Genomic DNA, 24472 nt, shown 5'->3' with positions numbered 1-24472 from the left:
TCTCCCATTGTACTCTATAATACCACGACCGCATGCTTTTCAACACTTAGGATCAAATGTGTGGGCGTGGAGTTGAATTTACAAAGACGTGGTGACGGGACGGTTTATTTGTTTAGGTAATGTCTTGAAGGATGGGAACGGTTTTGGAGAGTACAGGAACTTGTCATTGTGTAGAAAGACACTTGTTAAAAGGCATACTTGTCCCCAATGATCCAGAGGCATACCTAGCAACACTGAAAACATATTGAGCCTCAATACATCAAACATGTCAAAAAGGCTCAAAGGTATAGATGGTGAAATCAATAAAATACATTCTAAAAACCTAGGAGGGGGTTTCTTACTCTGAATGCTGGCAGCATATTCAACTTGCTTTTGAGCATATTGGGGGGGGGGGGGATCAGAATGTTGGTAATAATTTTATTTTTTGAAAATGCCTATATCTATTTTAATAAACAGATTTCTATCATGATTGCTTGTCCGAGCTCTTGTGTTATGGAAACCAGCAGGTATACAAAGAATGGCTTGCTTCTGTAAAATGGAATCCACTTTTCAGAAGTGGAGTTAGAGTGCTCTCTTGTGGTCAGTATACAAATATATTTAGAATGTATGATGCCAGTGTCTCTTCATATATACTGAACAAAAATATAAACCCAAGATGTAGTGTTGATCCCAAGTTTCATGAGCTGAAATAAAAGATCGCAGAAATGTCCATATGCAAAAAAAACATTTTGTGCAGAAATTTCTTTACATCCCTGTTTACATCCCTTTACATCCCAGCATTTCTCCTTTGCATTTGGCAGTACGTCCAACCAGCCTCACAACCTCAGGCCACGGTTAACCACGCCAGCCCAGGACCTCCACATRCGACTTCTTCAGCTAAGGGATCGTCAGAGACCAGCCACCTGGACAGCTGATGAAACTGTGGGTTTACACAACCGAAGAATTTCTGAACAAACTATCAGAAACCGTCTTGAGGGAAGCTCATTTGCGTGCTCTTCGTCCTCACCAGGGTCTTGACCTGACTGCAGTTCGGCGTCATAATCGACTTCAGCAGGCAAACGCTCACCGGCATGCTGGAGAAGTGTGCTCTTCAGGAATGAATCGAGGTTTCAACTGTACCGGGCAGATGGCAGACAGACAGCAGAAGGACAGCATGTATGGCGTTGAGTGGGCAAGCGGTTTGCGYATGTTAACGTTCAGAGTGCCCCATGGTGGTGGTGGGGTTATGGTATGGGCAGGCATAAYCTATGGACAACACAATTGCAATTTATCGCTAGCAATTTTAATCCGTGACAAGATGCTGAGGCCCATTGCCATGCCATTCATCCGCCGCCATCACCTCATGTTTCAGCATTTTAATGCTAGGCCCCATGTCGCAAGGATCTGATAAAAATTCCTGGAAGCTGCAAATGTCCCGGTTCTTCCATGGCCTGCATACTTGCCAGACATGTCATCCATTGAGCATGTTAGGATGCTCAGGAGCAACGTGTTTGACAGCATATTCCAGTTCCCGCCAATATCCAGCAACTTCACATAGCCATTGTAGTGGAGTGGGACATCCCACAGGGCACAATCACCAACCTGATCAACATTATGCAGAAATATGCTGCATGAGGCAAATGGTCACACCAGATAGTGACTGGTTTTCTGATCCACGCCCCTACCTTTAAGTTATGTGACCAACAGATGCATCTGTATTCCCAGTCACGCGAAATCCATAGAATAGGGCCTAATTCATTTCAATTGACTGGTCTCCCTATAAAAAGTAAATCTAAAATCTTTATATTTTTTTTATCCCTTTACAGTAGCCGTGACAAAATGTTGCCATGAGCAGCACCGCAGATATTAAAATGAGCAGATGCAAGAACTTGCTCTCACACAGTACATGGGTTCACTTCACACCGTTCACAGCGTGGTAGCCGCTTCCAGTAGCTTCCAAGCGGAGAAAGTGAGCCTCACGCTTCAACTTTACATTGTGCGGAAATTGACTCACTATGAAGATTTTACTTTCTGTATCTATGTCATATCGCTTAGTCTACAGTTAATTGGCCTATGTTTCAATATTATAATMTAACAGCAAAAATTCAAGCAAGTGGAAAGTTATGGCAGATTGCATTTAAAAATTAAGAGTTCCCCAGTTACAAATAACAAACATCACCACAGCAGCCCCTTGTAAGCAGGTTGCAGCACCAACCAATCGTTTAATAGATCAACAGTACTCCAGTTTTTTTTTACCCAGGCCGCTGTGACACTCAATAGGAATCAAGCAAAAACACAGCCTCAGGATGTGAACAGGCTAAACTATCAACAGTATTAGCTTGCCACTACTTAATCACTAGACAAAAAAAATGCAGTAAAAGGTTACTCGTTTAGTGCCTTTTTATTAGAGACAAGAGACCATACAAAACATCCACCGATTCAATACCAGCCCAAGTTCTGAACACAGGCTGTTCAAATAAATCACCCCCATCTTACCTTCATACTTCTAACCCTACCAGAACCTGTTGTTTAAGGAATGTGTTAAATTATTACATCAATGCCATGTTGTTTTTACTCAGACTGGAAATAYCAAATTACTTCAACATTTTTGGAATTTGCATGTAAAAAAATAAATAAAATAAAAGCAAATGTGTTACCCTGGAATAGGTTGATGAATCTTGTGCAAATCAAGAATAAATGGTTTTGTACTACACCTAGTCTCAGCTATACACACTTAGAAAACGTAACTGGAAGTTAGGCAAAAAAGGTAGTAGTATAATTAAGAATAATATCTTGGAGGATTCAATAGTTGGAATTGTGGAGTTGTTGCCAGTCCCTTTCTCTGCGATCGTCATTCTAATGGAATCCAGAGAGAACAAAACCCTGTCCTCAAACATTTACTTCGTGTATTTAGTCTTCATAATCATCCTTCAATTTTGTATTTTTNTTTGCATGTTCACCCCCCCCCCCAAATAAACCGTGCTCTCCCGGAGAACGTCGATGCGTCACGTGTTATCGATCAAGCATTAATGGTCTTGTACTACACCTAGTCTCAACTACACACACACTTAGAAAACTTAACTAGAAGTTTGGCAAAAAAAGGTAGTTGTATAATTAAGAACAGTATCTTGCRGGAGCCAAGTTGGAATTGTAACAGTTGTTGCCCTGTCCCTTTTCTCTGCGATCGTCATTCTAGCGGAATCCAGACAGAACAAAACCCTGTCCTCAAACATTTACATATTTAGTCTTCATAATCATCATCCTTCATCAATTTTATATATTTTTTATTTTATTTCTTTTTATTGCTTTTTCTTAGTGTACGTTTTGTTCGTGGTCATCATGTCGTGTGAACTGGAATGACAGGCTGCATTTGTGGAATTTGAAAACTGTCACTTTCACCCCCCCCCCCAACAGTCCCACAAATGATCCTGGTCCTGCTTTGCCCCTCCTCCCAACCATATTGGAATGAACAGCCAAACCCCTCAGATGTGTTTGGCTTCAGTTGAAGCCCGGGGCTAGATTTATATAGGGCTTCCTTCCAGGGTGACTACCGATGAGCCTCCGAGCTTGTCTGCAAGGGTGCGTCGGTCCTTGATGTCTTCCAAACCGTTCACTTGCCACTCGTGTTTGATACCTAAAATAAAATCAGAGGGGAAATTTAGCATCACATTGGACACAGAATAGTTTACAAACATTTTTATTAGTAAAGAAATCCCCCCGTAAAGGGTTCAGATCATACAGTCAATAACACACACACATTGAGTATACGAACGATTAGGAAAACCTTCCTAATATGGACTTACACACACCATAGCTGACCAAAGTCATAAACATAGAAAAATGGAGTTGCCTGGTAATGTTATCAAACCATTACTGACAATGATATCAGTAAGGGTACAGATTCCACATTTAGAGCATGGGGGGGGGGTGCAAAAGATCACCCTCCAGATCACAAGGTATTGTGAAATATTAGAGTATGGCCATGACATGTTGATTCCCAGTTATTTTATTTCAATGTTGCGCCAAATAGAAAACTGGGTGCGCAATAATAGGATCAAAGCGTAGTTTAAATTATTTAAGGGATATATCAGTGAAGACCACCTCTTCCAGTGCAATAGGAGACACCATATGTATCTCTATACTCAGCCAGATAGCGAAGGAATCATGTCTAAACCAATTTAGGATGGGACAAAATGTTAGTGCCTGGAAATACAATTTAAAATTTGGTACGGATAGTTCTATGCCTTTCCCTCTGCAATTGTGTTAATATTTTATCTGACCTTGCCATTTACATTGAGATTGCACTATGGATTTTATACAAATAGTCAAAAGGGGGTTGACATGGGACGCATTGAACTATAGAAATTCAGCCATGGCAATATTAATTCTAACAATAGATATTCGGATTGTTAAAGCAACAGGGATATTGCTCCTTTGGAGGTTGGATTGAATTGTTTGAGCTTTCTGTTAAAGTCTGACAATAGAAATATTCCCAAATATTGAAAATGGGAAACAATTGGGATTCCATAAGTAATGGAGACTTCCATTGGGGTCAAGGCAGTAGGGCTTATTTGGTTAGATTAACTTTGTACTGTAATTTGAGATGATGCCGAATTTGTCTATGATCTTCAAAGCTTTTGGGAGGGATTGAGATACATTGTCCAGATAAAGTAAGATATCGCCGGCGTATAATGAGATGACGTGATCCGTAGAATTGCGAGATGTTGGTGTAATTTCTTTTGATTGTCAAATTGCCTGGGCCAGGGGCTCCAAGACAAAAATAGCAGAGGTGGGACCGCCTTGCCTGCTACTTCTAGTTATTCTGAATGGAAACAGAGAAGCCATTGCCTGTTATTATGGCTAAGGGATAGGCATATAGTCATAATCATATCAGAGCCAATTCCCATATGTACCAAAACCGACCAAAAATTTGACCAGTCTATCAAAACTGTTTCTGCGTTGAGAGAGAGAACTGCCCAAGGAGCTTTGGTTTCTGATGAAGCATGCACGCAAAAGACGGCGGTTATCTGAGGATAAATATTTAACAAACCTGCCTTGGTCGGGATGCACCAATTTGGTTAAGTGAGTTGACTACAATTTTAGAAAATAGTTTAAGATCCGTGTTCATCAAAGATAGAGGGTGATAGTGAGCACTGGGTGGCATCTTTACCTTTTTTAATAAAAGCTAAATTGCTGTATTTACATCCCTTCCAAATTAACCGCTGCATATAAACCCCAAAAAATGTATGCATTCCAATCACAGAGCTGGAAGCTTAAGCAAGGAGATGGCATTTAATTTGAAGAGCCCAGAGCCCAATAGGTCTCTCCCATCTGCAACTGTCTGTGCCTCACCTGTGAACTTCTTCTTGATGGCATCTTTTGAGCTGGCGTAGATCATCTTGCTCTTCAGGGGAGCACCATCTGGGGCCCTGTCAGGTAGGGGAAATGGCTTAACTTATATCCCGAGTGTAGAAGCAAACTGATTTTAACATTCAACAAGTGACACCATACTAGACAATGTAGAGTGATGCCCCCCCCCCCTCAGTCTAGCCAAGCTCCCCTTACCAGAAGATGAAGACCAGGTCCTCTTTCTTGGTCTCCTTGGTCTCATAGGTGGCGTCATAYAGGGCGTAACGGCAGTCATCTGGTGGCAGCATCTTGACAAAGTGCAGGTAGGGGTCCTGGACAGTGACGCCCACATCTCCTGTCAGGATCTCCTGACCCTCCTCCAGGATAATGTGCTTCTTGTCCTCACTAAGGCAGAACAGCACCGCCTTCTTCCTCTTCTTCTTCTCATCCTCGTTTGCCTGCAACTTGCGCACTTTCATCTCGTTGAAGACTGTGATAACGTCATCCGTCACTGTCACCCCGGAAGCCTGCGCAGAGACGGACAGAGAGATTACGATCATATATGCATCCAAGGGATGAGGGACAAAAAACGGAATGGTCTGCAGCAACCCAGGCTTCATGAACCATTCAATTCAATCATTACCGACTGATTACAAATCTAAAACTCCAGCTCCATTTCTAAACAGGAGGTGTCTTGTTTATGCAGCAATGGAGGTTATCCAGTCCTAATGGGCAGCACAGAAGTGTGACAGGACAGAAAACACAGAAGAAATTGGAAGGGGGCCTGAGACTTACCACACTGCAGGAATTGACCCTTCAAGGAAAGCTGATGAAGGCAATAGAGGGAAGTAGCAGCACAATGACTTGCAGTGATGAACGAATGCCCATTAGTCCAATGGGTGGGGGACACCATAAGCAAGACGGCAATCCTGTTTCTATGACCTCTACCCACATGATCATTCAAGATAATGGGGATTATGCGAGTCACCATCCATGGCAGTGGCCATAACAGCATGATGTACAGAGTGACTCAGGAGTGGCATTTAGAAAAAGCAGAGGGCTTTTTGAAKCTTTCCCCACACCAACATCCCTGATGAGTAACAGGTGTGTATTGGTAGTTCGCCACTGCCTGATAAGGGCCAGTAACAGTTGTGGCTTTGAAGCATCTCAAAAAGGGAGGGTTCCCCCCCCTCCTATAAAACTAAAAGTTTACAGCACGCAAGATAACCATGCAAGAAACTGCTGTAAAGTAGCCATGGGAGTGAAGATTGGGAAAGGAATCAAGCCATAGAATGTATGGGTGGGTCTCAGACAATGTATCCTCTGTGGGAAATAACAGCCACATCCCTCAGTCACAACAGCCCTATAAACCTTGCCGGTCTTCTGATTTCCATTAGGACATTTTACCCAACAGGAATCACGTCAACCCATGCAGAGGATGTGTCCAACTGTCAAAAYCCTTGCTGTAACATCCCTCCCCGRCTGGCAGGTTTTGGCCAATCCTGTCACCCCACCTTCTGCTAAAAAAAAAATGGCACTCCTGGCCTGAGAGTTGCTTCATATCATCCAGAGCCCTGCCACTGTGTAGTGACCCAGTTTGAAGGAATTTGTGTGTGAAGGGTGTGGGCATGTTTTCTCTGGGTGTGTGGATGGCAAGGGCCTGTGTGAGAGAAACATTGGGCTCAGGATGTAATCATCTAGTGATGAGCCCAGAGAGTTTGGACACGTTTGGATTAGTGACGTACGAACAGGAGGGAAATGACTGCCAAAGATTTAAAAAGCGTTGCCAGGGCAGACTTCAATTTTCAGGGCAATCACTTACTCTAGGAAGGGCAAGGGCCTCATACAGAGGGTGAAGAGGCCAGTGTTTGCAAACAGCAGCCAATCGCTATGCATCTTCACTAAATCCTGCCATCTTCCAAAAACAATGAGCACTCCTGTTACCATTCTGAGAGCTCTTCAGACAATGAATGTTTCTTCACACTGCAGCAAGTCACAGACTAGAGCGCTGACTGGGGATGCCTGTTTGAAAAGACCAATACCATGAGCCAGTGAAGATTATACCCCTTTAGTCCCTCCATGCAGAAAACATTCTCCTCTGAGCAACAGAGATCCCTTTCTTCCTACCATAAAATACCCAGAAATCTCACCAAATGGTTCAACGGCACGGCACAGGATAAAAGACACAGCCATGTCAGGTTCCTGACTGCAAACCCATCGGTAGCTCTGGAGACTAATCTTCACTTGCACCTAAGACCTAACCCACACCGGTCTGTCTCCAGTGTTTATGTTAATGAAGCGCTAGTGTAATTGTGTTCACATCAGGTGTGACACTAAAGACGTGTGGCGAACAGAATCAACAACCTCTGCATCATTAAGACAGTTGCTTTGCGAGAAGGTATTTAATTCATAGTAAGCCATTGTTATGTAAATGCCAGCTGAAAAGTACCAGTGGCCCGGCATTGGGCTCCAAGTCAGAGCATGTCCGCAGGAGCCATGGCCCAGTGAGTCACCCAGCATTAAGGGACACAGAATAGTCTGATCCTTTTGGGTAAAACACGGGGTAAATATTAGATGGAYACACAACAAGATTCTGTTGCAAAAAATCTCAGTGCGTTTTTATTCCAATTCACTTAAAATGAATTGAAAACAAAATCCTTCACCAAGTAGCTGAAATGAACAACTCATTTTGGTTTGTTTTTCCTGCAGCTGTCCAATCGGTCCAACTGCACCCATAGGGCACTGAAGACTACTGTGGCTGGGCCTTTTCATGACTGAACCGGCACTTCCCTCAGCCAAGCCCTTGTACCCAGCCATCTCACTACCCAGCAGGAATCAGATGCCCATCGTGTTCAACAGTGACCATTCATTATTTATATACAATACAACCAACACATTGATGTCATGTTGTAATACATTATTCATATGATCAAGAATGGTACATGATAAAGGCCTCACAAATGAATAGCAAGTGGGAAAATAGGATAGCTCTAATCAATCGAGTAAATTTAATGTAAATCGAGATTTACCCCCCTAAAAAACAATTTGAATTTGTATAACCTTTCATTCAGGTGAATCTAATGTGGAAAGCAATGACWATAGAAACTGGAATGTGCACTTCCGTCCAAGCACGATATTGATAATTCGGCAAATYTATTCAGGGTTAAGCCAACCTAGCTGTGTTACACGAACATTTACGACGAATTGTTTGAGTAGTAGGCTACAGTAGTTATATTTGGTCGTTCGCAAGCATCTCGTGTGCTTCTTTCTGATGCACCACTTGTCAAAACTTGATGCGTAGAAACCAGGAAGAACGTCGTGCGCAACACTTGCCAACGACAAAAGGCCCACATGCAAAACCTTTAGCTATTGATAGGGGTGTCACCGTTGTGAAAAATTGCTCGCCTAACATTGGTATGATTTTGTTACACCCTCACTAAATTAAGCTACTCTGGATACACATTTAATAGCTAGTTGGCTACTGGTGCAAAAATGCTCTTTGCACCAAAAACCAGGGTGGGGCCATGAATGCAGTGGTCGCACATGTGCACTATATACAGGCAAAACGATGTCTTGAAAATACCAGCCCGCTAACTTGATTATTTTATCGTTGCAAATTTAGCTAACGCTAAGTACTATAATTKAAGCTAACGTTAGTCAATTGGCATGGCACCTGCGCACGATAGTTAAAAATCAAGGGGCTCGTGCGGACCAAGACAAAGGATGTGTAAATCAAATTAACTAGCTTCCTAAATGGCGAACGTAGCTACGGTATGCGCATGCACAGAAAATGCACACCGTTAGCCATGCTAACTTAGCTGTTAGCACCGGCGAATACAAAGCCAGATACACAGTTACTTAGCCAGCTGGTAAATTAACGGGGAGAGGAGTAGCACCGGGCAGTACTAACTAGTTAACTAACTTGACAGCATATGAATATGCGGATGGAATAGGCTGCTACTTGCGACTCGAAGTGCTAGACGGGGCATTAGGCCTTACTTAGTGAAGCATTGGGAGGAAGGAAATGGCGCCAGTTGTTTTGAGGTCGTTTTCTTTCTACACTATGCGATTAAAACGGCAAGAGGAGACGAGCATACACCTGGATAAAACAWGCTTTCGAGGAAAGGCCAGTCACCTGTGATTCAAAGCATTTTAAAACTATTTAATACCATCCAAGATTCAACATCCAGCTAGCAAACGTTCCTGAACACAGCAGGATTGAAGTCACTCACAGCTGACCCGACTGGGACAATTTGATGCTGTCGAGTTCATTTCAAAATTAACTCTGTTCATGAGCTAAAATACATTGCTTTAAGACGAGACACACTCCAATGACAATATATTTTCAATTATATGCCACAGAGCTAGCTAGTTGTTAAATGGAAACGTACCATAGCTGTCTCTGAATTGGTCGGCGTCTGGATAGAAATTGAATGAGCTGTGATGCAGCGTCTGTAATGTCTCGCACACACTTGATACACCACGTGGACGCGCTAAACTGCGCGTGCTTGATGATGGGGTGGGGAGCGCGAGCATCTCCAGGAAAAAGTGGTCATGAGATTTAACGTAGAGCATGGTGGGAATATAAATTCTAAACCCTTCTGTATAACGTTTCATGTTTGTCAAAATAAAACATAAAATGTGMTTACTTTTATGCCTGAGCTGAGGCACTGACATCAACAGAAAAAATACTTTGMGAAAACATGCTCCCTGCAACACAGAGATGATGTGTGAATAATATAGTACTACGGACACCTATGCTATTCAGACACGAGAATAATAATATTTCATAGTGTAGAATCCATAATAGCAAAGTATTCGGTCTCGCCTCACCACACCCCCTGTAGAAGGTTTGTTGAACTCACTTCCAAATATGGAAGCGAATGGTGGCGACAGCAGTGCACGCGCCTCGGTTCAACAAGGCGGCCCGCGACGCCGATCACCATATAAGGAAACAGGACATGATTTTCGCTATAGCAAATTTCACTACGCACATTACGCACTGTTAGTGGGAGCAGCATTGTGCAGTATAGAAAGGAGTGACAGCAAGGAGGGGGAAAGTAGGAGGAACAAGATAATAATAAAACGAGGGAACGGTTCTGACGCTGGAGTATGAATGGACGACGAGCCAACTAAGCAGTGTACAACACTAAAACCTGTCCGAAATTATGAATAATTTAAATAACCCTGCTTGATGCCAACTAACAGTCAAGTTGTGATTGATTCATCATCATTACCATTGCAAGACTGACCACCAAACTTATTTTTCCTATTTCAGTTATGTGAAGACTAGCATGATTAACTGTATTTTTAGAAAGCAATAGATTGCGATCTTTATACTATCGTTAATGTCGTCCTTCCCTTTATCCATTCAATATTGACACCCTCTCCACAAAAGGAAGACCAGAATCAATAATTTAAAAAACATTTGGCATGACAAAGTGAAATCGGTATATGTGATTAACTAATCAAGAACTCAACCAAGCTTACACAGGTCTTATGCATTTTATTTGGCTTAAGCATGACTTTTTCTTAAAAATTAAAACATTTCAGTTACCAAGGCCCAACAAAATACCATTGCAAAAGATGATTWAAAAAAAGGAAGAAATAATGAGAACATGAATTTCATACATCTGTAATATTTTTTATTTGTGGAATGAGTTCAAATGTAATTGTACAGAGAGGAGGGAGAGTGCAATAGTAATTGCGGAAAAATCCCTCCAATAGTAGCCTCCTCAACAATGGAATGGAACATAGATATGGAATGTGCAAAAGGAATGTCAGAGACAATGGAACTTCCAGAACTGTGTTGATTTATCTGGATTCTGAGGAAGAGGTCTCTTGCCTTTTATTGTACCCCTATGTTTATAAGTAGTTCTTTGGCTGACAGGTCACTGAACCGCCTCACAATACCCATCACCTGCTTACACACAATCAGTTAAGAAAACGGTTCCCATAAATTCAAAGTGATCACAAACTCCTTTCAAGCAATCCTCTGTATTGAAAGATCTTACATATAACATCTTTGGAGCATTTATTTCTCAAGTAAGTGCAACTAACATCTCTTAACCAACCTTCCAAGTTCAGAAGTAATGTACCGTACGACATTTTGGTCAAGTTACAAGCAGTGAAGCAGTCTAAAAATTAAAGGTGGAATGCATCAGCACTTGCACCGCCTCTAAAGTGGGCTTGTGTTTTAGAGTCACCAATCATGGTATCAAGAAAGAAGAGAAAGCAGTACAAGGAATCCCTGACATGGATAAGGGGATGCAAATAAGGTGCATAATGCAAAACGGGGAATGGGAAGGAATGTGCACAAGGCCACAGAGCGGTATAAAGAAAACAGAATTAAGTCAAAAAGATCTGGCTACATGTATAACTGGTATACCCCATTACAGCACAGCATAGCATAGGTAAATTGCATCAGGAGGATACACTGCTTAAGTCTAACATGACTTAAAAGCGCCCTGGCCAGCCTCCTAGTACTAAGCATTGGTCACAAAGGATACATAGATTATGACGCATTCAAATCCATGGCATGTCCAATAATACAATACTTGGGTCTAGTATGTCTACGTAAACATCACTGGGTTGTCTATATAAATGAGGGGAAGTGTGTGAGAATGGCAGTGTCAGTCAATTTTAAAAACAGGTCCAGGCGAATAAACAACCCCATGGGTCTGAGAATGCACCTTGCCCCAGATACTCTGTAAGAGTATGGTCTCATCTTTATGTAGATAGACGCTGATATAACCTTTGTATGTAGTGTAAAATTGTGCGATTGAAAAGATGCTGGTGAATGTGCATCATGTTGACCTCCCACTGCCATTATAATAATKTGTTGGTTCCATTGGGTAGCATGGTAAGGCTTTAGTGCTGGGATGTGTGCTTGTATTGTGTGCATGTTGTATTGCATTAAGATAAATGGGGTCAAGGCCATCTAGCTGGATTTTCTCATCTCAGCCACCACTGGCCTCGACTTGTTCAATACCACAGTGGCCTGAAAGAAAAAGGACATGATTAAACAGGGGTACTTGAACTACTTCTAAAGGTGGAAAATGTGGATTCTTACAAAAGTTTACAAACAATAACTATGCTTAGTTTTTTTACAGTCCAACTGCAAACTCTGTACACCAAATGTGATCGGCCCACACACACACACACACACAATTCAGACAATGTGCTCACCTGCTGCAGTATGACGTCTGCTGTCTGGTCGATGGCTCCCCCCAGCCCCCGGTATTTTCCCGAATAGCGTATGAAGCTCCAGGTGAGCATGGCGACCATGGCCAGGCCCAAGACACAGTCACATATCAAAGCAATTGTAGCCAGGCCGATGAAGAGCAACAGCCCTGACAGCACGTACAGGAAGCACACAAGGACAAAAAGCACTGCGGGCGTCCGGAATGCACTGAAGACATTCTTTGACTTGCAAAGAGAAATAAAATAAAATCATATTAATTATAAGGTTGATCTGTTGATTTAAATAATTCTACCTTGAATTTATCATCAGTGAATTTAAAATGGAAAATACAATGTTTTTACTGACAAAAATGTATGTGGTGTGACTCTTACCTCATTGTGCTTGCTGAAAGACTGCCACAGTTCTACCAGCTCGGCCTCAAGCTGGTCTCGGTAGCGGTCGCAGAACTCCTGCCCRCCCATCTTCTTGGTGGAGGAGAAGACATGGAGGGACTCCTGGAGGAAGAAGTGGTGCTTCTCCTCCAGAGAGGCAGGAGCCACATAGGGAAGGTCTCCCCCACAGACCTTCAGGACAATAGCAGGAGAGAGGAAAACAGAATGCAAGGTGAGATCTTATGAGTGTTAAGAGGAATTGTTCTATCAGAAAAAATACACTTTCTTTGTCAACATTACAAACCCACCTTCTCCATGTTCTTGTAATACTGGTCTTTGGCTGCTGCCACAGCTGCCAAGTTGTTGGCCTCTGCTGTGGCCTTGTGAGAGAGACATACRGTACATTTAGTGGCAGTGGACTAGTGACATCCAAGAACACCTCAAGACTTATGAACATCCTCAATATTAGCATTATATTCCTCTGTTGAGCAATACAGTGGAATATTACTTTACTCTCAAAGTGGAAAACCTAAGTGGTTTTAATGGGTGTGTACCTGCAGCATAGACCTCGGGTGTGGCAAGTCTTCACCCTGGTAGATCTTGATGTATGCCTGTAATCACAAACATTACACTGTCAAACATGACATAATGATACAAACCTGGCATGAACCTCAGAGGGCTAAAGGCTGTCTCACCTTGAAGAACTCCAGCAGGCCCCTGCAGGTGACTTTGTTGCCGTTGATCTCTTTCTCAGCCAGGCAGTTGGGGTGCAGCAGTGTGGCGATGAGGTTGCGTAGCTCCTTTTTAAACTCGGGAGCCACATCTGAGACACAGGGTTGAATCAGATCAAGTTAATTGGTTATCATTAGATTGATTAACATGATGGACAAGGGGGCAGCCATACCACTAAGCTGGCCTTTGAAAGCGGGGCTGGTGGCCACCTTCAACCCAGGATGTGGTAGCAGGAAACAGTTGATGGAGGTGAAGCAGGAATGAATGTGTTCCCTCACTGTCTGTAGTTCCTCATGCTGGGTCTCCTTCACCTGCACAACATCACACATACTGGTTACTATCACCACTGCATAACTGAACATGGTTGAATTTACTATTGTATCTTACACAGTGCAAAGCAACAAAAAGCACTTAAATTTGTACCCTGAAAAGGGACTAGTACCTGTAGACGTTTATCCAGGAACTGTCTGCCTCCGTTTAGCCCATATTTATACTCATAGGGAAAGCTCCAATCCCTGATTAGGAACATCAGAGACTGTGGGAAAAAGGGAGAATAGAAAGAGACCACGGTATGGTAAAAACAAGGCACTWTAAGTTGGAAAAATAATACCATAAAAAGTGCCTGCGAGTAAGTTCAAAATGCACTTCAAGATAATTGGTCTAGATCCTAAATGATCAATGAACATTTTCTTGATATTTATAAGACTGTGGTTCACATACCTGAAAGGGCTTCAGATAGATTTCATCCATGGCGAGGCGACCATACTCTGTGAACAGCTGGACGAAGACAGAACACACAGGGTGTAATTAATTATTCACAAGAAAAAAAAGAAATATTATATATATATAGAAATGGCTAAATTAACTTGAGGTACTGCAATTGCTATTAGAAACAGATACTGTAAATAATGTGGCCTTCATGAWGGGCTCTAAAGTGCGACCATTTTGGTCTGCATTTTGCTGTGCGACCTGACATTTCATTTAATCTTTTACTACAGTGAAGTCAAAAAAAAAATGCATCAGTGATTTGTACTTCTTGCAACTTTCTGAAGTGAGAATGCCTGTGCCTACACTTTGTGTAGCCAGTTATTGATGTCGAAACAGTCGTTTCTAAATGCTTTCCCATAAAACTTTATAAATGAAATGTTAACTGAAAAGTAGTCTTATCTGGCAAAATGATACAATATCGTGATGATTTSTTTCACTTGGGTGGTCTTTTGGTTCGCAAACTCTGCTATTGCAGATGCAGTACAGAAACACTGCCAGCCAAACACCAGTCTCTTGAGGTGCACAATTGAAATTAAAAGGGCAACTATACCCTCCAAACACCAAAAGTGTTATCCTGATGTGGTTAAAGCATTGTTGTGGACATTTACCTGCCAACGTGGCTGGTGGACCAAAACATTTGTTTTTAGACCCTGTTCATAAACCATGTCACAGGTTGTTCCAAAACCACTCACATGCATTTGTTTACACCTGGTTTAGCCATGTTACCTCATTAACTAGCAAACAACCGGGTTACTTTACCAGAACGTCTAAAGATTTGGGGGCACAGAAAGGAAAAAGGATAGCTTCTTTATAAGATCCAGCTGTGGAACAGGTTGCTAGTCTGGCCAACACCAGACCACGCAACAAGATGGCGGCGACAGATAAGGCAGCTCTGCTTCGAGCTCCTAAATACTCACAATTATTTCGCTACACCTGCAATAGCATCTGCTAAACATGTGTATGTGACAAATATAATTTGATAACACAAGGCACACACTGTTGGTATGGATTCCCTGTTGTCCAATGTTAAAGGTRGTTTTAGRGCTCKGTGTGTGGGTTTCAGCGAGAGAGACAAAGAACCAACCACTGTAAAAGTAGTCCCCTTCATAATCGACGCATCATGCCAACAACATCAAAGCGCCTCCACAGGCTGGAGTCAGCCAGAGTGTCGCTTTAGCCAGGCACACATGCTGCTGCTGAGGAAGACTGACCTGCAACTGCTGCAGATCATCTTCCTGAATGTTATGTGAGAGGTTGTAGATCTTGAAGAGAGACACAAACAATCACAATCATATTACAAACATTGACATCAATTATGACATCAATTATAACAAATAACATGAGTGCACAGCAGATCACCTGTATTGAGCTGGTCATGGTGCTGAGGGCAAAGATTGTGGCACAATCCTTCACGGTTGACTGGTTATCAAATGCACCCTGAGTGTCCATCAGTAATACTGCCACCTTATAGAGGGTAGAAATCAATAAATCCAACCATCAATCAATCAAATACATAACACCAACATAAACATTACACTTTGCACACTTTTCAGTTCCAGTGCCCAAACAACCTTCTAGCACAATGGCAGAATCATTCCTAAGCGCATTGTTTTGAATGTTGGAGTCAGTACCTCTGTTCCATCGCTCTTCTCCACCAGGAAGACCTCACTCCACAGCTGGATGCCGGTGGTCTCTGGCTCTGAGCCCCCCCTCCATTTGAACCCAGTCAGGGGCTCATCATCCTGGCCCAGCCATTCCTCACCATGCTTCTGGAGGAACACAGACYCCACTACACATTACTGACTGGTCTGACTTGGCAGCAGCCCTGGGAATAAGTCTGACATCATGAAACAATTCAGGTCACAGGGAGAGATACAGGTAACTGTAAATAAAGGAAACACCAACATAAAGTGTCTTAAAYGGGTGTTGGGCCACAACGAGCRAGAACTGCTTCAATGCAGCTTGACATAGATTCTACAAGTGTCTGGAACTCTATTGGAGGGACAATGCGACACTAATCTTCCACAAGACATTCCATCATTTGGTGTTTTGACGATGGTGGTGGAAAACCCGGTCTCAGGCGCCGCTCCAGAATCTCCCATAAGTGTTCAATTGGGTTGAGATCTGGTGACGGCCTAGTGCATATGGTTTACATCGTTATCATGCTCATCAAACCATTCAGTGAACACTCATGCCCTGTGGATGGGGGCATTGTCAGCCTATGGGGACATAGCCATGGTAGCCAAAATAATGGCCTGCAAAGCATTTTTAGACATGACCCTAAGCATGATGGGATGTTAATTGCTTAATTAAKTCAGGAACCACACCTGTGTGGAAGCACCWGCTTTCAATATACTTTGTATTCCTCATTTARYCCAGTMTTTCCTTTATTTTGGCATTAACTGTATGTCTGCAGGAGTATAGAGTCCCTCAGACAGAAACAGACAGTCTAACAGGCATGGAGGGTACAAGGAGCACACATCTCACATACATACAGTTACCTGAATGTGATATAGAACTAATCAAATATTGAACTTTGAACYAAGCTTAGGACCATGGGTGTGTATGTTCTAATTTCAGAAACACTGACCTTCCTGTACATGTAGCGGAGCATGAWGTCCAGAATAAAGCTCTTGCCTTTCCGGAAGGCCCCAGCCACTGAGAGCACCACCACATGTTTGTCCCGGACCTCCGGTGCCAGCAGAACCCTTCRCAGAGCCTCTGTGTCCAAGGCAAAGGAGTGATCCTCCTTGCAAACTGTCACAATCTGGACTGGGCCTGGCTCACTCCCCATCGTTCCCTGTGGGTGAAGAGACACACAAGATTTTGACATTAATAATGGTGCAAAGCTGAGACGTGAAATGTTTCATGTTAGAGTAGGTTAGATTTAGGCCTGCCTCACATCAAGCTATTATCAGAACTGATAATACTGTATAACTAATCGGTGTTACAACTTTGGCGACTTCCTTCCCATTACATTGCCTGGCTATCCAGACTCCTTGCTCCGACTAAACGCTACGCCCACAGACATTCGTTTCTTCCCAGCAATGAGTGAAGGGATTCGATTAAACTGGTCCGGGTGCCCAGGTAGGTGTGTTTTGCACCAGGTTGAAGTTAATTGCATTAGTTTTGGAACCGGGCTGCCTCCCGGGCGTGAGCCAGGTGCCCTGTTCAAAGCCCACAGCGAAGTCGGTTCAAAACGAAAGTGACGTAATTAAGCACGTGGAGTAAGAAGTAGGATTCTGTGTTTTCACATGCAAAAGTGATTGAAAATTCAAACATTATATGGAAAAGAGATGTATGTTTCTGGACCATGCTGCCTTGTTGACAACATGACCGAGCGGTGGAGATTACTGCTCCTCCCTCATCGCTTTTACCCGTTCCCGRCACGGACCATAGACCGATGCCCCTCGGCTCAGCATATTCGAATCTTCCAATTCTTGATCCGAGTACATCACCGACCCTTCACAGAYCGCAAACACATTCGGGGCTGTCTGATTGGTCCAGAAACCGATGGGTTTGTCATTGGCTTTGATACTCTGATTGGTTAGAGACYATCCAATCGCTGATGACTTTCCTACAACACCCCTCACCATAAACGACTTCAATGACGGCAGTCTCAGACTGAAGTATGTAGCGAACGTCAGAGCAGCATCTGAAGAATTGAGTGTGTCGTCAGGCTACCCATTACATACTCCCTGTATAAACAATTCAAGCTCACACTGAGGCCTATAAAAAGCACAGTAACTTTTTGTTTTTTCTGAGGAGAACCCAGTGCCCAGTGAGAAATGATTCATAGTTTATACACAGATAAGCTTTCATCATTAGACAATGTTGGGCTCTGTGCAGGACTATGTCTAAGGTAATGTGTGATGCATCAACCCAGCTGCCGGCTAGTGCATGCTCCACATCCATGCAGATTCTTTTAACCCTCTCAATGAGGCTCCTTGTTGCATTGCTTGTAGCCGCCCATGCCCACGGCAAGATGGGAACCATTATTGTATAACCAAGATGGCGTAGCAGTCAGACGTCTTTGTTGTGTCCCARGTATWTACACTGCTCAAAAAAATAAAGGGAACACTTAAACAACACAATGTAACTCCAAGTCAATCACACTTCTGTGAAATCAAACTGTCCACTTAGGAAGCAACACTGATTGACAATAAATTTCACATGCTGTTGTGCAAATGGAATTCTAATGAAAACAAAGATGAAGTCCACTCAAGGCGGCAAACACCAGATGGGGATGGCATATTGCTGCAGAATGCTGTCGTAGGCATGCTTGGTCAGTGCTAATCGTAAATAAATCAACCAGGACCCCAGTGTCCCACCCCCAGCCAAAAGGCAACCACCATAACACTTCGGCGATACTTTCGATGCTTTTCTCCTAAAGCCACCGCATCCGGTTAGTATATTCAATCAACGAGCCGACGTCAACTGAACTTCGCGTCCAAACACACAATGTATACAACCAGCACTCTCGTGGCGCCTCCTTCTCAACTGCAGCACAGTTTATATACTCTGCCTATCACCACCCTCACCTGGCTGTCCTCTCTCATATGCCGCAACAACCTGCTGCTCTGTCTACGAATTCGCCCTCTGCCCTCGTGCAAGTGCTACAAACAAAAATCTCCCCCCTTTTGGGATCCTCCCAAGCAAACTTATAAAAACAGGTTACAAAATTGCGTGCCAACCCCTCATCTTCGTGCTCCCCATATCTGCGAGAGGGCCCTCGTTGTGACGCAGCCCAATCCGAACCGAAGCGTCGTGACGGATCTAACCCTCAGATATTCAAGAGCTGTCAGTCGTGCTCTGATCACCTTCTGCTGGCCAGATAATTTCATCGCGCTCATCACCAATGTCGGTCACCGCTTTGAGATCAGCAATGCAGCTTTGTATATATCTAAGGGTGGCTTCCGCTTTTCCACTTAGATAGTGCATCTCAAGCGACTGCATGCTATCCAACACACTTCATCGCTAAACTCCGCATCAGAGCCTTGGAGCAAGTTACCTCTACACCTATTCTTTTGATAACTGTCGGTAACGACCACGAGGCACGGCGCTCACGTCGCACATCACTCTAACAAGTTCCTACAATCATGTGACGAGCCGCCAACTGAGTACGTGCCTGAACAGTTGATGTTGAGATGTTCTGTTACTGAACTCTGTGAGCATTTATTTGGGCTGCAATTTCTGAGGCTGGTAACCTCTAATGAACTTATCCTGTGAGGCAGAGGTAACTCTGGGTCTTCCATTCCTGTGGCGTCCTCATGAGAGCTAGTTTCATCATAGCGCTTGATGTTTTTTCAAAGTTCTTGACATTTTCCGTATTGACTAGCCTTCATTCTCTTAAATAATGCTGTGGACTGTCGTTTCTCTTTTGCTTATTTGAGCTTTTCTTGCCATATTATGGATATGTCTATTTTACCAAACAGGGCTATCTTCTGTATACCACATCTACCTTGTAACCAACACAACCGATTGGCTCAAACGCATATTATTAATTGAAAGAAAACCACCACAAAATTAACTTTTAACAAGTTACACCTGTTAATTGAAATGCATTTCAGGTGACTACCTCGTGAAGCTGGTTGAGAGAATGCCAGAGTGTGCAAAGCTGTCATCAAGGCAAAGGGTGGCTATTTGAAGAGTCTCAAATATAAAATGTTTTTGATTTGTTAGCACTTCTTTGGTTACTACATGATTCCATATGTGTTATTTCATAGATTGATGTTTAACTATTATTCTACAATGTAGAAAATAGAAAAAATAAAGACAAACCCTGAATGATAGGTGTTCTAAAACTTTTGACCGGTAGTATATTATGATTTGATTTGTCTGTCAGTAAGTTTAGAAAGCAAGTGTACAAAATGAAAATTATAATGTGCTAAACCCATTCATGTCCGTTATGGACATAAATGGGTTTAGCACATTCTGTAGATTCCGCATTAGTAGCCCTCCATTAAATCTACATTAGCCATCAGCCAAGGTAAGCATGACCGCCCGAAGGATCTTTGTAAATGTAGTTTTATAACTTCAAGGCATAATGGCATGACAAAACTACAAGCCCTACAGGTCAATTCGACTGCGGACGCGGAAGTGAATGAATTCGTAGTTTGAAAAAGTTTTCATGACAGCAGTATTGTTAATTTTCTGACTCTTTGCTTGTGCCTGTGAATTCCTCATTCGGGATACCAAAGGTAAAACAGTGCTTTATCTAATAAATTTACGACTATTTGGTGAACAGTAAACCGTCGTTTAAAATAGTTAGAAAATAAATTATGTAAGCTTAGAAAGCTTAGCTAGCTAACAAGCGCACTGTAACGTTAGCTAGTTAAGTTCAGCGTGCGGTACACTAATTTACTTTATCCTAACAGCTATCTGAAATATTGTAGTGTTGCCCTGTGTACTAGATAGAAAAAGGATTGCTATTATAATTATAACTAATGCTCCAACTTGCTATGGTATGATAGGCTACACGGTTGTCTGTAAAAATAGTGAATTCTGTTGCTGTGCCTTTATTTCTAGGTAACGTTAACTAATTACACAGTTGAAAACCTGTTTTCAGTCATGCATTCCTTATGTTACTAAGTCTGTGCCTGTCTGACTGTCATGGTAGAGAAAATCATGGCATGTCACTTAATTTGCTTTTTTGGCACCACATCTTTAGAACACCTGTCATTGCTGTTGGCTATGTTGCCTGTAACACTTAAATGGTGTTTTTGATGACAGTCATTTTATTTATGATTTGAAAATGTCTAGCAAGGTGTAAGATGATATAGTCTCTAGCTAGAGTAGGTTTAATGTTAGTTGATATTGGCCTGGTTGACTTTTCCCCCTTTAGGTATTTTTTTAAATTTATTTAACCTTTATTTAACCAGGTAGTCTAGTTGAGAACAAGTTGTCATTTACAACTGGCCAAGATAAAGCAAAGCAGTTTGACACATACATCAACACAGAGTTACACATGGAATAAACAAAACATACTAGAAAAAAAAAGTATACATATACAGTGTGCAAATGAGGTAAGATAAGGGAGGTAAGGCAATAATAGGCCATGGTGGCAGAAGTAATTACAATATAAGCAATTAAACACTGGAATGTGGTAGAAATGTGCAAGTAGAGATACTGGGGTGCAAAGGAGCAAGAAAATTAATTAATAAATACATTATTGGGATGAGGTAGTTGGATGTGGCTATTTACAGATGGCTATGTACAGGTGCAATAATCAGTGAGCTGCTCTGACAGCTGACAGGTGCTGCTATGGTGACCAGTGAGCTGAGATAAGCAGGGATTTACCTAGCAAAGACGATGACCTGGATGACCTGGAGCCAGTGGGTTTGGCGTGAGTATGAAGGAGGGCCAGCCAACGAGAGTGGACAGGTCACAATGGTGGGTAGTATATGGTGCTTTGGTGACAAAACGGATGGCACTGTTGATAGACTGCATCCAATTTGTTGAGTAGAGTGTGGAGGCTATTTTGTAAATGACATCCGTCGAGGATCGGTAAGATGTCAGTTTTACGAGGTATGTTGAGTGAAGAGGGCAGCATGAGTGAAGGAGGCTTTGTTGCGAAATAAGAAGCCGATTCTAGATTTAATTTTGGATTGGAGATGCTTAATGAGTCTGGAAGGAGAGTTTACAGTCTAACCAGACACCTAGGTGTTTGTACTTGTCCACATATTCTAAGTCAGAGCCGTCCAGGTAGTGATGCTGTACGAGCGGGCAGGTGCGGGCAGCGATCGGTTAAAGAGCATGCTTTTAGTTTTACTTGCATTTAAGAGCAGTTGTATTGCATTGAAGCTCGTCTGGAGTTTAGTTAACACAGTGTCCAAGAAAGAGCCAGAATAACAGAATGGTGTCGTCTGCGTAGAGGTGGATCAGAGAATCACCAGCAGCAAGAGCGACATCATTGATGTATACAGAGAAGAGAGTCGGCCCGATGAATTGACCCCTAGACTGCCAGAGGTCCGGACAACAGGCTCTCTGATTTGACACACTGAATTCTATCTGAGAAGTAGTTGGTGAACCAGGTAATTTGAGAAACCAAGTCTGTTGAGTCTGCCAATAAGAATGTGGTGATTGACAGAGTCAAAAGCCTTGGCCAGGTCGGAATACGGCTGCACAGTAATGTCTCTTATCGATGGGCGGTTAGATGATGGCTGAGGTGCACCCATGACCAGCTCTGAAACCAGATTGCATAGCGGAGAGGTACGGTGGGATTCTAAATGGTTGGTAATTTGTTTGTTAACTTGGCTTTCGAAGACCTTGAAAGGCAGGGTAGGATAGATATAGGTCTGTAGCAGTTTGGGTCAGATGATGTTCTGAAATTCCCTGACTTTGAAAGCTTGTGTTTAAAATTCCATAATTTCCGTGTCCTGGGGAGCCATGCTCTCAGGTTTGGAACATGTTGCTAGCCTGGCCAACACCAGACCACACAGCAAGATGGCGGCACAGATAGGGCAGCTCTGCTTCGAGCTCCTAAATACTCACAATCATTTCGCCTCTAAATACTCACAATCATTTCGCTACACCTGCAATAGCATCTGCTAAACATGTGTATGTGACAAATATAATTTGATAACCACAGGCACACACTGTTGTATGGATTCCCTGTTGTCCAATGTTAAAGGTTTTTAGTGCTCGTGTGTGGGTTTCAGCGAGAGAGACAAAGAACCAACCACTGATAAAATAGTCCCTTCATAATCGACGCATCATGCAACAACATCAAAGCGCCTCCACAGGCTGGAGTCAGCCAGAGTGTCGCTTTAGCCAGGCACACATGCTGCTGCTGAGGAAGACTGACCTGCAACTGCTGCAGATCATCTTCCTGAATGTTTGTGGAGGTGTTAGATCTTGGAAGAGAGACACAACAATCAACAATCATATTACAAACATTGACATCAATTATGACATCAATTATAACAATAACATGAGTGCACAGCAGATCACCTTATAGCTGGTCATGGTGCTGAGGGCAAAGAGTGTCTCCCCTTTGAAGAGGGGATGACCGCAGCAGCTTTCCAATCTTTGCGAATCTCAGACTATACGAAAGAGAGGTTGAACAGGCTAGTAATAGGGGTTGCAACAATTTCGCAGATATTTATAAAAAGAGGGTTCAGATTGTCTAGCCCGGCTGATTTGTAGGGGTCCAGATTTTGCAGATCTTTCAGACATCAGCTATCTGGATATGGGGAGGCTTGGTGGAGTTGCTGTTGGGGGTGTAGGGCTGTTGACCGGAGGTAGGGTAGCCAGGTGGAAAGCATGGCCAGCCGTAGAAAATGCTTATTGAAATTCTCTAGAGTGGATTTATCGGTGGTGACAGTGTTTCCTAGCCTCAGTGCAGTGGGCAGCTGGAGGAGTGCTCTTATTTTCCATGACTTTACAGTGTCCCAGAACATTTTTCAGTTTGCTACAGGATGCAAATTTCTGTTTGAAAAAGCTATCCTTAGCTCTCCTAACTGTCTGTGAATATGGTTCCTAACTTTCCTGAAAAGTTGCATATCACGGGGCTATTCGATGCTAATGCGAAAGCCACAGGATGATTTTTTGCTGGTCAAGGGCAGTCAGGTCTGGAGAGAACCAAGGGCTATATCTGTTCCTTGTTAATTGAATGGGGCATGCTTATTTAAGATGGTGAGGAAGGCACTTTTAAAGAATAACTAGATCCTCTACTGACGGGATGAGGAGGCTTCTAGGCGAGGTAGCGGTCCTGCTGCTGGGTTGTTGCCCTCCTACGGCCTCCTCCACGTCTCCTGATGTACTGGCCTGTCTCCTGGTAGCGCCTCCATGCTCTGGACACTACGCTGACAGACACAGCAAACCTTCTTGCCACAGTCGCATTGATGTGCCATCCTGGATGAGCTGCACTACCTGAGCCACTTGTGTGGTTGTAGACTCCGTCTCATGCTACCACTAGAGTGAAAGCACCGCCAGCATTCAAAAGTGACCAAAACATCAGCCAGAAGCATAGGAACTGAGAAGTGGTCTGTTGGTCTACCACCTGCAGAACCACTCCTATTGATTGTGGTGTCTTGCTAATTGCCTATAATTTCCACCTTTTGTCCAT

General features: G+C 43.0%; 2 protein-coding genes across 2 annotated transcripts in view; both read right to left on the bottom strand.

Annotated features, from left to right (window-relative positions):
- Nucleotides 1-3275: 3275 nt before the first annotated feature.
- On the bottom strand, nt 3276-9829 carry LOC111967467 (cofilin-2). Its single transcript, XM_023992508.2, has 4 exons — nt 9720-9829; nt 5545-5855; nt 5332-5408; nt 3276-3613 (listed from the first exon to the last, which is right to left on the bottom strand). The coding sequence occupies exons 1-4, from the start codon at nt 9720-9722 to the stop codon at nt 3501-3503; spliced, it is 504 nt and encodes a 167-aa protein (XP_023848276.1). The 5' UTR covers nt 9723-9829; the 3' UTR covers nt 3276-3500.
- A 1870-nt stretch (nt 9830-11699) lies between these two features.
- Nucleotides 11700-24472, bottom strand: part of LOC111967466 (atlastin-3) — a 17260-nt gene continuing 4487 nt past the window's right edge. The window contains exons 2-14 of the mRNA XM_023992507.2: nt 16994-17203; nt 16035-16172; nt 15763-15867; nt 15615-15665; nt 14356-14412; nt 14078-14170; nt 13808-13946; nt 13599-13726; nt 13458-13514; nt 13212-13283; nt 12904-13095; nt 12517-12756; nt 11700-12328 (exon numbers count right to left, since the gene is read on the bottom strand). Coding sequence (XP_023848275.1) covers nt 12269-12328; nt 12517-12756; nt 12904-13095; nt 13212-13283; nt 13458-13514; nt 13599-13726; nt 13808-13946; nt 14078-14170; nt 14356-14412; nt 15615-15665; nt 15763-15867; nt 16035-16172; nt 16994-17197 — 1536 coding nt within the window. The 5' untranslated portion in view covers nt 17198-17203 and the 3' untranslated portion in view covers nt 11700-12268. The remainder of the gene's footprint in view (nt 12329-12516; nt 12757-12903; nt 13096-13211; nt 13284-13457; nt 13515-13598; nt 13727-13807; nt 13947-14077; nt 14171-14355; nt 14413-15614; nt 15666-15762; nt 15868-16034; nt 16173-16993; nt 17204-24472) is intronic.

The sequence above is a fragment of the Salvelinus sp. IW2-2015 genome, linkage group LG8 (assembly GCF_002910315.2).
Source record: "Salvelinus sp. IW2-2015 linkage group LG8, ASM291031v2, whole genome shotgun sequence".
Lineage (NCBI taxonomy): Eukaryota > Metazoa > Chordata > Actinopteri > Salmoniformes > Salmonidae > Salvelinus > Salvelinus sp. IW2-2015.
Note: the sequence above shows the minus strand (reverse complement) of the source record. Positions and strands in the feature narration are given on the sequence as shown.